Source organism: Ictidomys tridecemlineatus, chromosome 7 (genome assembly GCF_052094955.1).
Source record: "Ictidomys tridecemlineatus isolate mIctTri1 chromosome 7, mIctTri1.hap1, whole genome shotgun sequence".
Classification (NCBI taxonomy): domain Eukaryota; kingdom Metazoa; phylum Chordata; class Mammalia; order Rodentia; family Sciuridae; genus Ictidomys; species Ictidomys tridecemlineatus.
This window is the reverse complement of record NC_135483.1, coordinates 140,435,222-140,449,621: the sequence shown is the minus strand read 5'-3', so window position 1 is coordinate 140,449,621 and position 14,400 is coordinate 140,435,222. Positions and strand designations below refer to the sequence as shown.

The window sequence follows — 14,400 nt, the reverse complement described above, 5'->3', positions numbered from 1 at the left end:
GAGATTTATTGTCCTTATAGACTCTATATTTAATTGTGTGCTTTTTAAAGACTAAACCTTGTTCTGTTTGTAGCTGTGGGAGCCACCGCAGTGTATCCTATAGATCTGGTGAAGACCCGGATGCAAAACCAGCGTGGCACTGGCTCTGTTGTTGGGGAGCTGATGTATAAAAACAGCTTTGACTGTTTTAAGAAAGTCTTGCGTTATGAGGGCTTCTTTGGACTCTACCGGGGTAAGCAAATCTCAGTAGCAGTTAAAGGTAGAGATCTTGTCTCACCAGCAGCAGATTTTTTAAAAATATTTTTTAAAGTTATGGATAGGCCTTTATTTCTTCATTTATGACTTATTTATATGTGATGCTGAGAATCGAACCCAGGGCCTCACACATGCCAGGCAAGTGCTCTACCACTGAGCCACAGCCACAGCCCAGCAGCAGATTTTAACTATTATGGAAACCAGTATGTAGCCTACCTAGTCAGTTTAGAGATGCTTCCTCTCTATTTTCTCTTTGCTCATTTTCCTCTTTTACATTCTTTCTGGTGACTAGCAATATTAATCTGCAGACAAGACCTCTGTGTCTTCTTCCTTCTATTTATACTTCTTGTAATCTAAATCTTGTGTTTGTGCCAACATGAGTCTATATCACCATGCTCTTACAAACTAAGGCACATGTCTGCAGGTGGAACACAGGGATGGAAGCTAAAATATAGCTTCTTTTCTCAAAGAAGCTAGGCTGTACTTGAAGATGAGTTTACCTTCAATGCACTTGCTTCAACTAAAAGAAATATAAAATATTTTTGTTTCTTCTGAAGAGACAGTTTCTATAAGTCTTATCCAGTGGTTCACTGGAGTTTAAGAAAAAAATAGTAGAAAGCCCTTTGGCTCTAAGTCTCATTCTTGCTCCTTTCCTCCTCTGAGATTAGAGGCACACAGTCATAGCAGAGATTTTCTTTTGCAGGAATGTTACCACCAACTCTGCACTGAGCACAGTGCTATCAGCATCAGAGGCTGCAGCTCTGTGCGGAATCCTCCCCAGCCCCCATCAGCTTTGTAGGAACTTGTTCTCTTTGGAAAGAGAATGACTTTCATGGACATGTTTTCACGTTAGAATTTACAGTTCCTTTGTCGGGGGCGGGGGGGGGATCAATTTTTTAATCCATTTGGGCGCCACATGGAATTCTTTGAAAATACTCTCAACATGCTCAAGTCCAGAATATTTATGTACTTTACTGTACTTGTTTGTTTGCACACAGAGGCTTATTAATTCCTAAGCTCATTCTGAGCTTTGTTGAACTGTTTGGCTTAGAACTTCTTCCTAGGAAAGAAAGATTGGGCCTGAGCAAAGCTGTAGGCTTGGGGCTGGGGTTGTGGCTCAGTGGTGGAGCAATTGCCTTATACATGTGAGGCACTGGGTTTGATCTTCAGCACCACATAAAATAAATAAATAAAATAAAGTTACTGTGGCCATCTACAACTTAGAAAAATGTATTTTAAAAAAACTTAGATAAAAAAGCTATAGGCTCATGGACAGAAGAAAAAACACCTCTAATTAGCATTATGTTTAAGTATTCAAGTTAAGAATGTAACTAACACACTTATTTGAAGGAGAGCATGATGAAGATGTTTGGTTTTTGGCATTTATAGAATAAGAGGAGAGAGTTATTTTGAATTCAAACTGCACTTGAATACTCCATTCTTGAGAATAAATCTAATTAATTTTGCTCAAAAAATTAATAAAAATTAAAAAAATTTAATATAAAAAATTTTAAAAATTCACAACTGTAGCCTCTTTAAATTCTGGTTGTACAGCGTATATTCCATGAGAAGAGGTGTGCATTCTCCCAAAAGTAGATCTGCCCATGGGAAAGCTTGTTTTAAACTGATTAAGCCCTGTATGTCTAGAGTTTATTTAATGGGAATCAGTTGCGTGGCACTATGGTTGTTTTTTTCTTTGACATCACCAATCTTTTCATTGTTGAAAAATGACCTTTCTCTTCCTTAGTCTACAAAAAGAATGTTCTTAATTAGAAGAAACCTGGATATATAATGCATGGTTTAGCCTTTCCAAGGATAAATGCTCACAGAAGATTTCTTTTTTGGATTGAACCCAGGGGCACCTAACCACTTAGCTACATCCCAGCTCGCTCGCTCGTTCTTTCTTTCGTTCTTTCTTTCGTTCTTTCTTTCGTTCTTTCTTTCTTTCTTTCTTTCTTTCTTTCTTTCTTTCTTTCTTTCTTTCTTTCTTTCTTTCTCTCTCTCTCTCTCTCTCTCTCTCTCTCTCTCTCTCTCTCTCTCTCTCTTTCTTTCTTTCTTTCTTTCATTTTGAGACAGGGTCTCACTAAGTTGCTAGGGCCTTACTAAATTGCTGAGGTTGATTTGAACTTGTGATCCTCCTGCCTCACCCTCCTGAGCCACTGGGGGCACACAGGTATGAGCCACTGTACCTGGCCAAGATTTCATGTGGAAGAGATACCATACTAATTAAATGGGTGCAACATAGTAAGTGGGGGAAGAGATTGTTGGCTCTATTTGGGATATGAACTGATAAACTCAGTCCTTAAATGAGAGATTTTTGTGTTAAGGAGAAGATTCTAGGAGTTCTGTATGTGAGCACTGTGATTATTGAGATTGTCATATATTGTTTAGAGCTGGTCCATTATTTTGTCAAATGATTGACAAAATTGTTGACAGATTAACTAAATTTCTTTTCGGGCAACAATGATAACATGACACAAGTCAGTACTTTATTAAAATTCCACAAGCTTTAGTGTGGCAAATTGTAAAACAAATACCCATGCTGGCATGGTTGTATGGAAGTTAGATTAAAAATAATAGGGCCTGATAATCATGAGAGTTAGAAAGTTAAGACTGCCATCTGCTGATTCATTCTTTTAAATCATTCTGCTATCCATGAAAGGTGTGTGCAGATTTGTGTTTGCCATTGATAATTCAGTTTGACTGACAGTAGCCTGTATACATGATTATTTGCTGACTCTCAACTCATGGAACATCAGTAGGCTTAAGATCAGCAGTGAGTGAGCATGCAAACACATATATAACTCCCTGGGCTGAATGACTTAAGGATATACAATGTTTATTGTTAGTATCTTTAAAAAAAATGTATGCTAACAATTTGGATAAGCTGTGTGCTTTAGAGAGCTGAACCCTTGGAATATCTACAGATGTTGAATCATTTATACTTTTTTTTTTTTTCTAGTTTGCAACTTGCCTGGGAAATTTAACTTTCTAAGAATAACAGTTTCTTTTGTTTTGAGAGGTTTCTTTTAAAATGTCTTAAGGTTGACACATGTTAGTAAATGCAAATATAAAAGGCATTTTTTAATAGAAAATATTCATCAGATAATACTAGAAACTGCATTTTTCTTTGCAGTTGTGGCTTCCTTTTAAATAGATGAATACTGAATGCTGTATTTCTCTTAAGCGAAAATTATGGGAGTTGGTATTCTATAATAATCAAGTTACTGTAGGCTGTTATGTCAATAGCATTATTTTTTGTAAAATTTGGGTGTACTTAACAAAACACTATTCAGAGGTTTTCCAGGTAGACAGCATTAACTTCCATAAAGTGTCTGTATATGTTTGTATATTGTTGGTTGTAACAAGGGAGGGAATTTGGTTCTGTTGCTATTGGCAGTATTCCCAGAGTAGAGAAATCCAAAAGACTCTATTCTTTCCTCCTGTACTTTTTTAGAAGGTACTAGATAGCTAAGCTTTTAACAAAGCATGTTTAAGAAAAGGACTTATAGCCTCAAGATAACATGACATTATATTTGACTTGTAAATGATTATTACATACATGTATAGAGTTTTTAGGGTAATCACTTTGCCCCATTTTAATTAAAACCCTAAAATGTTTGCTGGGTAAATAGTATGAAGAAAGCACTTCCTTCTTGGGCTTTTGTATAAATATTTAGTAATTTATATTGCTGTTGATTCTCTCTCTTTACTTAGGTCTGATACCACAACTAATAGGAGTTGCTCCAGAAAAGGCCATTAAATTAACTGTAAGTTTCTTTCTCTCCAAACTTAAGTCATTTATTTAGATTGCCATTTATTTAGATTGCCATTTATTTAGATTAAGTTAAAAATTAAAATTGATGCTGCTGAGACTGGTACACTATCAAGACACTTGTAAAACTTTACATTTATATGTAAACCTTTGGTAAATTAAATAATTTTATCATGAGACAAATATTTTGCTGACTTGGAAAAGCAACAGTAGAGGAAATGGTTGGGAATTCTGGTTAACTGACGTATTTATTATCTTTCTAATTAGGTTAATGATTTTGTCCGGGACAAATTTACCAGAAGAGATGGCTCTATTCCACTTCCAGCGGAAGTCCTGGCTGGAGGTTGTGTAAGTATTAATCCTGGGTGTTTCTTGTGGCAATTATATTCCTTTAATATTTTTTGCATGCAGGGTATGATAGCTGAGTGCCATTTCCCTTGAACTCAAGTGATTCAAAGCAGGTTTTCTCATGTGGAATGATTTTTTAATTTTCTTGTATAATCTAAGTGGTTTTGAGGTCAGAAAAGAGATATTATTTTCATCAGCTCTCTTAGAAGTTTCTGAAGCATAACCTTACAGACTTTTAAAAATCCTGATTCTTATTATTCTTAACTATCACAGGAAAAATAGCATTGAGTAGAGTTATCACATATTTATATCGACTGGACCTTTTAAGTATGAGGTGACTAATTAATTGAACCTTTATATTTTAGGTGTAAGTAAGCAATTCTGGTATAATTATAATTTTCCTTATTTAAAGGGACAGAAGGGTGTGGCCAGCTTCTGAAACTATATTGCAGCTATTAATAAAAATTCTAAAGTTAAAGGTTCAGATTATACTTACAGCACAAGGGCTTCTGTCTTAAAAATATAAGCTTTATGTTTGATTTAGGCCAATTATCATATCTAAATTACAACTCAAGTAATTTTACTTCTGGTATTTGTTTCACATTTGAGAATGTAATTTGTTTCCTACTTCTTTAGTCCATTTTGTTCCTGAAAGTGTAAATAACTTCTAGCTGAATTGGCAGGCAGTCTTCACTAAAACTTTTTTAGTTGCTGAGCCTGAGGTGATGAGGTCAATGACCTCTGAAGTTTTAATTCAGAAAAGATGCCCCCTGGCTCATAGAGGTAGGTTATTCAGGTTCTCCTTGATGAGATTTGTCAGCCTAACACATACTAAGTCTTACCTTTCTGCACCCAAAGTTCTAATAAAAGAGGTGGATTTGGGTATGTGTGTGTGTTTACATGTATGTTTCTTGTATACATTCTGAGCAATGCATTCTGAGGATAAAAAATGGACAAAAATAAAACTCTTGCCTAGGTGGATCACCAAACTTGTAGTTTCTCCTCTCTAACCCCACTAGACAACCTAATTCTTTCTCATCTAGTGAGATAAACTTTGTAAATTATAAATATTTATCTAAGTGGTTAGCTTCTATTTGGTTAAGGAGTTTCCTAGTTCATTTTTACCACAGCATGTGCATACATTTACCAGAAACCTAAGTCATGCTCTTTCTGTCCAATATTCCTTATAATACCAGCTTCTCAGGAGACTAAGGAAGGATGATTCCAAGTTTGAGGTCAGCCAGGGCAACACAGTGAAACCATCTCAAAATAAAATAGAAAAAAAAGGGCTGGGGATATAACTAAGTGGTAGAATAAGCATCTAGAATGTGTGAAACCTTGGGTTCAATCCCTAGTACTGCATGCATGCATAAATAAATGAATAAATAAATAAGTAAATATTTCCATAGAGCTAATTATTTCTGTTTCTATTTGTGATGGAGGATTTTGGCCATAAAACCGACCTATTCCCATGTCTGACATGTGACCTAAGAGATTAAATTATAATCAGATAACTTGGTTCCTTTCTTATTCCTGGGCATGGACCCCACTTATAGATTTGAACTTCTAAGGATTTCTGTTTAAATCTTGAGGATTGTGCTGACATTCTAAATCTCTTACTTAATCATGACTCATGGAAGCTTTAATGAATTGTCTAGCTGGAAATTAACAGGATGGAAATAGTTAGGTTGGGCTCTAGGCAGAATGATTAGGTTGTCTGCAGTTCTTTACCTTGAACATTTTCTGCTTCCAACTTTAAATGTCTTTATTCAGAGATGAAAGAAAATGCAATTATTGAATTTTTACTGATGAATTCATACTACAGTATAAATGACTATTTCTTCCAAAATTTGATAAATTTCAACAGAGAATAAAGTCTTGGACATATAGGGTGAAACTATAGAATACCAGGCACTATGGGATACAAGATACTCTTTCCTGGATTATAAACACTGGAAAGCAAGTAGCTGCGTGACATCCTGTTCCTGAGAGTTCTCACTATCTGAGGTATCATGATACAAGTACAGTGTCCTTGAAGGTGTTTGAGTGGTGTCAGTGCTACCTGTGAGAAGAGTTCTGATCTTCTTCCAAAACCCAATTTTAAAGTTGTACCTAATACAGGTTAATTTGGAAGAAATGACTGAAACTGAACAATAGGTTTTTTTTTTTTTTTTTTTTTTTTTAATGGGTACCAGGGATTGAACTCCGGGACACTCGACCACTGAGCCACATCCCCAGCCCTATTTTGAATTTTATTTAGAGACAGGGTCTCACTGAGTTGTTTAGTGCCTTGCTAAATTGCTGAGGCTGACTTTGAACTCACGATCCTCTTGCCTCTACCTCCTGAGCCGCTTGGATCATGGATGTGCATCACCAAGTCAGTTAGCTAAGACCTAGACTTTAAGTTTCTTGAAGATAGGTGAGAGAGAAATTTTGTTGCCATGGAAATAACTATAACATTGTCCTTTCTAAAAAACTATGTGTATTGTCTAAATCATGAAGTAATGAAGAAGTAAAAATCTGGTCCTCTGGCATTATATATTTTTCATTGTTGTTCTTTGTTTTATTTTATGATATTTTCTTTTCTTTCTTTTTTGGTGCTGGGGATCGAACCCAGGACCTCATGCATGCTAAGCATGACTCCACCACTGAGCTACATCTCTAGCCTATGATCAGTTTTTAAAGATATGTGATATTTGATACATGCAAAAGAATACATGCTATGTGGATATAAAGAGTAATAATAAAATGAACATCCACACACTTACTACCCAACTTAGCTAAAATATTATTACTATCGTTGCACTGATTTTTGCTTTTAATGTAGCCTGATCTGCTAGATTCCTAATGAGCAGTAGGGACTTTTCCTACTGGGCTGAACATTTTATAGCAATTATCTCATTATCATTCCTAACTAGGTTCACTAAAACCTCAGTGAGATCCAGCACTTAGTAAATGGCAAAGTTGAAATTAAAACCATTTCTGCCTCCAAAACCATATTCTTTCACATTTGATATATGTCCATTCATTCATTCTTTTATTTGTTCATTTTCTTATTCATTGAATACTATGTTTCAGGCAAAATTTAAAAAATAACAGCTTTGTTGTTGTTGCAATGGAAAACAAACCCAGGGCATTTCACGGGGGTGGAAACTGGGGATTGAATTAAGGGCAGTTGGCCACTGAGCCGTATCCCAGCCCTGTTTTGTATTTTATTTAGAAACAGGGTCTCACTAAGTTGCTTAATGCCTTGCTTTTCTGAGGCTGGCTTTGAACTTGGGATCTTCTTGCCTCAGCCTTTTGAGCCCCTGGGATTACAGGCATGCACCACCATGCCTGGCACCAGGCTTTGCATATGCTAAGTATGTGATTTACCACCAAGATATATTCCCAACCTGTCAAAAAGCTGCTGTACTGACATGTAATTCACATACTATACAATTCCCCCATTTAACATGTACAGTTAAATTGGATTTTAGTATATTCAGAGTTGTGCAACCATATTCTCAATCATTTTTAATATTTTCATCACCACAAAAGAAACCTAATATCCTTATCTGTCCCCCTCCAATTTTCCCACCTCATTCCAAATTCTAACAAACCGTTAATTGGTGAATTCTGTAGATTCACCAATGTTTTTAATATTTCATATAAATGGAATCATATATCATATGCCATTATGCCTGTCTTCTTACACAGAGCATGCTTTCAAGCTTTATCTATGTTTTGGCATATATCAATACTTAATTCCTTTTTATTGTGTCAATATATGGATATACAGCATTGTGTTTATCCATTCATCAGTAAATGGAAATTTGGGTTGTTTCCATCTTTTGTAATGCTGCTGTGAACATTGGTATATAAGGTTTTACAAACAAACACAAAAATCTGATCCCCATCCACCATTCTAAAAGCATGTTAAGCAAAAGAAACCAGCTATGAAAGAATGCACAAATGTTTTCATTTCTCTTGGGTACTTACCTATAAGTGGAATTAGTGGAGGGTCATATGGCAATTCCAGTTAGGATTTCAAGGAACCAAAATCCTGTTTCCAAAAATGATCACACTTTTACATTTCTATAGTAGTTCATGAGTTCCATTTTCTCCACATCTTTGCCAGTTGTCTGCCTTTTCATTGTAGCTATACTACTGGGTGTGAAGTGTGGCATTTTATTTGTGGTCTAACAACTAATAATATTGAGCACCTTTTCATGTGCATATTGGCCATTTGTATAATCTTCTTCAGAAAAACATCTATACAGAATCTTTACCCATTTTTAAATTGGTTGTCTTTTATTATTGAGTTATGAGTTCTTCATATATGCGAAATATGATTACCTTATTAGATATGTGATTTTCAAATATTTTTCACTTTCTTGATGATGTTCTTTAAAGAATCGAACTTTAATATTGTCCCATTTATCTATTTTTTCTTGTGCTGCTTGTGCTTTTTGTATTTTGTCTAAAAAATTATTGCCTAAAGCAAGATCATGAAGAGTTGTGTCTATTTTCTTCTAAGAGTTTTATAGTTTTAGCTCTTACATTTAGGTCTTTGATATTTAATGCCATTTTTTTAATCTTACATTTTTAGGATGATTTTGAGAAGAGATATTATCAAACAACAGCTTTTAAATTTTTTTTTTTTTGTATTTTTAGTTGTCAATGGACCTTTATTTTATTCATATATATTTTGTGTTGAGACTTGATCCCAGGGCCTCACACATGCCAGGCCAGTGCTCCACCACTGATCCACAACTCCAGCCCCCAACTTTATTTTTCATTGCTAACATTTGGCATGTTTCCTTCTAAAGTTTTCATATACTGTACATGTGTACACGCTCTTCTGCATCGTGTGTATGAACACAGTGAACACGGTTCACACACATTCTCTTTTTTAAGCCAGATGGAAGTTTCATTGACTTTGACTTTCTGATTGGAAATGCAAGCTGCTTTCACTAAGGGAAGGATAGAGTCACAAGTGGAACATCTCACTTTAGAAATAGAATATAGAGCTGGGGGTATAGCTCAGGTAGTAGAGCCCATGCCTAATGTGTGAGAATCTGGGTTTGATCTCCAGCACCAAAAAAGAAAAGAGAAAAAATAGAATACAATTTTTTTAAATAGAACTATAAACAGATTGTGTATTTGATTACTACCCAAGATAATGCTCCAGAAAATCCATTCATGCCTCTATCCGGTCAGTCTCTTAGCCTACTTCCCTGACGCAACTATAGTTCTGAGTTCTGTCTTAAGTTTTGTTTGTTCTTGGATTTTATATAAATGGAATATCAAAATGCATTCTTTCATGGCTGACTTCTTTTGCTTAACATGCTTTCAAGTAGTCATCCTTGTTATGTGGGAATCAGATTTGTCTGCATTTTTTTTTTTTTTATAATTTGGCTGAGTTATTACTCCATTGTATAATTGTATAACATTTTGTTTATCCATTCTTCTGTTGGTGAACATTTGTGTTGTTTCCATATTTTGTTTGTTATAAATATGTTGCTATAAATGTTGTATCAATCTTTTTGTCAACATGTTTTCTTTTGGGGGGTTACTAAGAGTAGAATAGGGTAGATGTACGTTCAACCTAAAAGAAACTGCCAATTACTTCTTAGAAGTGGACAGGACATCTTACTCTCCTATTAGCAGTGTGTAAGTATTCTAGTTATTGCACATCCTCACTAATGTTCAAAATTCTTAATGTTTTTGCTCTTAGTCATTCTAGTTAGTATGAAATGGTATGTTATTGTGGTGGTTTTTTCTGCTTTTTATTTTTGTGGTCATGCTGAGGATTGAACCCAGGGCCTTGTGCATGCTAGGCAAGTACTCTACCAACTTAGCTATATCCCCAGCCTGTTATTGTGGTTTTAATTTGCTTTTCCCTGATGCCTAAAAATATTGAGTATCTTTTCATATGGTTTACAGGATTTTCTTGTATCTTTTTTTTTTTTTTAGAGAGAGAGAGAGAGAGAGAGAGAGAGAGAGAGAGAGAGAATTTTTTAATATTTATTTTTTAGTTCTTGGAGGACACAATATCTTTGTATGTGGTGCTGAGGATCGAACTCGGGCCGCACTCATGCCAGGCGAGCGCGTTACCGCTTGAACCACATCCCCAACCCTTCTTGTATCTTTTTTGTGAAGTATTTGTTTAAGTCTTTTGCCTACCTTTTTTTATGTTATTCATATTTGTTATTGATTTATAGTCTTTATACATCATGGATATGGTTTTTGTCAGATACATGTGTACATGTGTTATATTTTTCATAGTCTCTGACTGATTATTATTTTTCTTCATGGTGTTTGGAGTAGTTTTTTTTTTTTTTTTTAAAGAAAATTTGACTATATATAGTTTCTTGGATGTATCCAGAAACTTATTTGGGAATAAATTTAAATGTCTTTCCAAATTGACAAAACCAAGTTTAAAACTCTAAATGGGCTGACCTGTAAGTTCTTTCTAAAGATTTCTCTGGTAAGTACCTATTATTTTTTGTTAAAAACTAACCACAGGTCAGTTTACTATTCACCTGACTGATTTACCTCCTTCAGAGTGTTTACTTCTGAGTAGATGGAAATGATAAAACCCCAAATGTATTTATTGCTAGCAAAGGGTTAAAGTAATCTCCTCATGTTGCAGATAACGTTCCGCAGCCATGTACAAACATACTTCATAGAGGACACATCCTTTCTTTTGTGTCTTGTTTTTAATCTACATAGTGCCTTCACCTTAGTTAGCACTCCAAAGCCCTATGAAATAGATAGGTCAGTTGTTGGGATCCCAAGGAAACTAAGAATTGGATTGGCTTATGATTATTTAGGTCAACAGGCTTCCAAACCCAGAATCTTTCCACTGTCCCAAGTTTCTTCTTTTTAGTTTATGGATGTGTGCACATGTGTGGGCACACACACATGCCCTCTCCCCATATAGGTGCAGCAGAAATCTTACTTGTTAATTGGAGCATTTAGCAATCTTTGTGGCCAGAATCTGTAGCTACACAGCTCCCTAACTGAAGAAGTCTATTTGCATCTTCCTCTATAAGCTGATCTTGTGCATCTTTAAATTGCTCCTCTGTCTCCCATCTCCAGGGGTATCTGTATGGTCCCAACTTTATGCCTACATACTTAACGTGAATATGTAAACGTATGCTCACAAGTTAAAAGTGTTGTATGATAGGTACACAGGGATTTTGATACCTCTTTTATTAGCCTATTCTGGCAGCTATAACAAAATCCCTTAGACTGGGTACTTCATAATATAAATTTATTGTTCGTAATTCTGGGAAGCTCAAGATCAAGGTGCCAGCAGATTTCCAGGGTGATAATGGTGCCTTGTTGCTGTACCCTCACATGGAGGAAGGGACAAGATATTTACCTTCAACCTCTTCTATAAAGGTTACTAAGCCCATTCATGAGGACAGAAGTCCCAAGATTTAATCATGTCCTGTAGGTCCTACTCTTGATACTGTCACCCTGGGGAATAGGTTCTAAACTATGAATTTGGGGGGAATACCAACATGGAGACCATAGCACTTCCTTTACCCTAGATGTAAATATGTATAGTTTTATATCACAACAGCCAGCTGTATTTTATCACTTAGCAATGAACATTGCAGTTTGTTCTTTTTAAACTAGTACTATCTTAGACTATTTTAGAAAGAACTATTTCCTATTGCTTAATGAAAGTAAGAATGTTTGGTTGATGGTCTATAGGACAGAGTTACTGTTGCTGTTTCTCTTGAGTCAGTGCTAGTGACAGCTCATTTGGGAACACTTATTGATTTGTTCTGGGTATTTAAAATACACATATTTTAGGGGCTGTGGATGTAGCTCAGTGGTAGAATGTTCAATTAGTATGCACAATACCCTGGGTTCAATCCACAGTACTACCGAAACAAAACAAAACCCCCACATATTTTGTACATCTGCTTGAGTAACTGCATGGCCTTAAATAAATTGAAGTTAGATTTTTTAGTGAGGGAAGTTTTTATAGTGAGTTCCATGATAAGATATTTTGTGGTTGGAGGGAAAGGGTTCTAAACTATAGAGACAAGAGATCAAAGAAAGCCAGAAGCAAGGGACTTGGATAAACAGGGCCCAGTCCATACTCTTTGTGGACCCTGCCCCTGGGGTAGGATTGTGAGGGCAGAAGGTTGAACTGGCCAAATCCTCAGGTTGTACAGCCTCAGCCTCGGGCACATTGGAGACCAGTGACACTTTAATATCACATCCTTTCCCCACTAACTTTTCCTGCTAACTTTAGTTGGTTTATTTTCTCATTAAAAAATGGTGTGACATAAGATTAAATGTACATTCTTTCCATTTTTGTCACATAATGGTGACCCTTATTCTAAATGGGATTTATTCCCCTTTGTCTTTTTAATTCAGTTTTAGAACAACTACAACAAAATGACAGTACTGAAAAATAAAAGTGTCTAAGTATGTTTCAATATTAGTGTTTCCATTTCTTTAAGAAAAATAAGTAGCAGATCTATACCCCCCTCTTCTGCCCCCACGTCAGGGATGAAACCCAGGGCCTTATGCATGCTACTCAAACATTCCTCTAGTAAGCTGTGCTCCCAGCCCCCTAAGCAGCAGATTTGCTGAGGAAAACTTACGGATTACAGGGTTAGAAGCTGAATTTGGTGATGAGGTGAGTGAAAAAATTCACTAAAGATATGGCATGTTATGTAATGTAAATCATCAGAAGCAGCAAGATGTCAAATCTGGCAATGTCCATTTAAATCTATGTAGTTGTGTATTGTGGGTGGTTTATTATAAACCACCCACAATATACACAATATACATCTTTGTTTTTTGTTTTGCTGTGCTGGGAATTGGAACCAGGGCCTAAGGCCTAACAGGCCAGAAGATCTTTACCACTAAGCTACATTCCCAGTAACCCTGACTCCCATTACTTTTTTACATTTAAAAAATTTTGAAACAGAATCTCACTAAATTGTACAGGCTGGCCTTATATTTGTGATTCTCCTGTCTTAGCTTCCCAAGTAGCTGGCATTACAGCTATGTGCCACCATGCCTGGCTAAATTTTATGTATCTTGATGTCTATTATTTCCAATAATTAGCTATATTTGGTTAGTTTTTTTTTTTTTAGTGTGTGTTTGTGTGTGTATGCACGCTTGCGTGTGTGTATGCTTTTTAAAGTTTGAATCCACAGATGACTAATGTCAACCAGCTAAAAAATAGATTTAAAATATAAAAATTATCAAATTTGCTGTGAGGAGGAATGTATGAAGGAGGATTTAGTCTGTAAAGAAACCCAAGACTGGTTCTCTCTGTTGTCATTTTTTAGTAGTTTATACATTCATATTATTCCAGAATTTAAAAGGTGCAACAAGGTATGCTATTAAATTTTTTTCTTCCAGTTCTTCAGTTTCTCTTTCTAATAAACAACTAATGTTTTAATCTTTAACTCACTTTGATTTTAGTAAACTTAAGTAAAATATTTTGACATATTTGTGATCAAATGTGTAGCTAATATTTTTCATTCTGTTTATGTAATTTATCATGATTTAATGGCAACTTGCATTGCTTTATTAAAAGTATATAATTTGCTTCTATTTAACTGTTTTCTATTGAGCATTTGAATTTTTTCAGTTCAATTTTGTTCTTATTAAAATTAGCAAACAAACTGGGTTTGTGGCTCAGTGGTAGAGCACTTGCCTATCATCCGTGAGCACCCATCCTCCTATACCCCCTACCCCCTCTCTCTCTCTCTCTCACACACACACACACACACACACACACACACACACACACTAAATAAATACATATGCACTTACATAATAAAAATAAAATTGCAAACAAATTGGCATGGTGGTGCATAACTGTTATCCCAGCTATTTGGGAAATTGAGGCAGGAAATTGCAAGTTTCAGACCATCCAGGACAACTTCATGAGACAGTCTCAAAATAAAGATGTCTGGAATATAGCTCAGTGGTACAGTGCCCCTGAGTTCAATTCCCAGCACAACAAAACAAAATATTAGCAAACATCATATTTG

The 14,400-nt window shown here is 35.5% G+C and overlaps 1 protein-coding gene across 2 annotated transcripts in view; it reads left to right on the top strand.

Annotated features, from left to right (window-relative positions):
- Slc25a12 (solute carrier family 25 member 12) overlaps positions 1–14,400 on the top strand; it is a 169,673-nt gene that overhangs the window by 143,956 nt on the left and 11,317 nt on the right. For both annotated transcript variants that reach the window (XM_040294471.2, XM_005324590.4), the window contains exons 11-13: positions 74–232; positions 3,973–4,025; positions 4,298–4,378. In XM_040294471.2, coding sequence (XP_040150405.2) covers positions 74–232; positions 3,973–4,025; positions 4,298–4,378 — 293 coding nt within the window. The remainder of the gene's footprint in view (positions 1–73; positions 233–3,972; positions 4,026–4,297; positions 4,379–14,400) is intronic.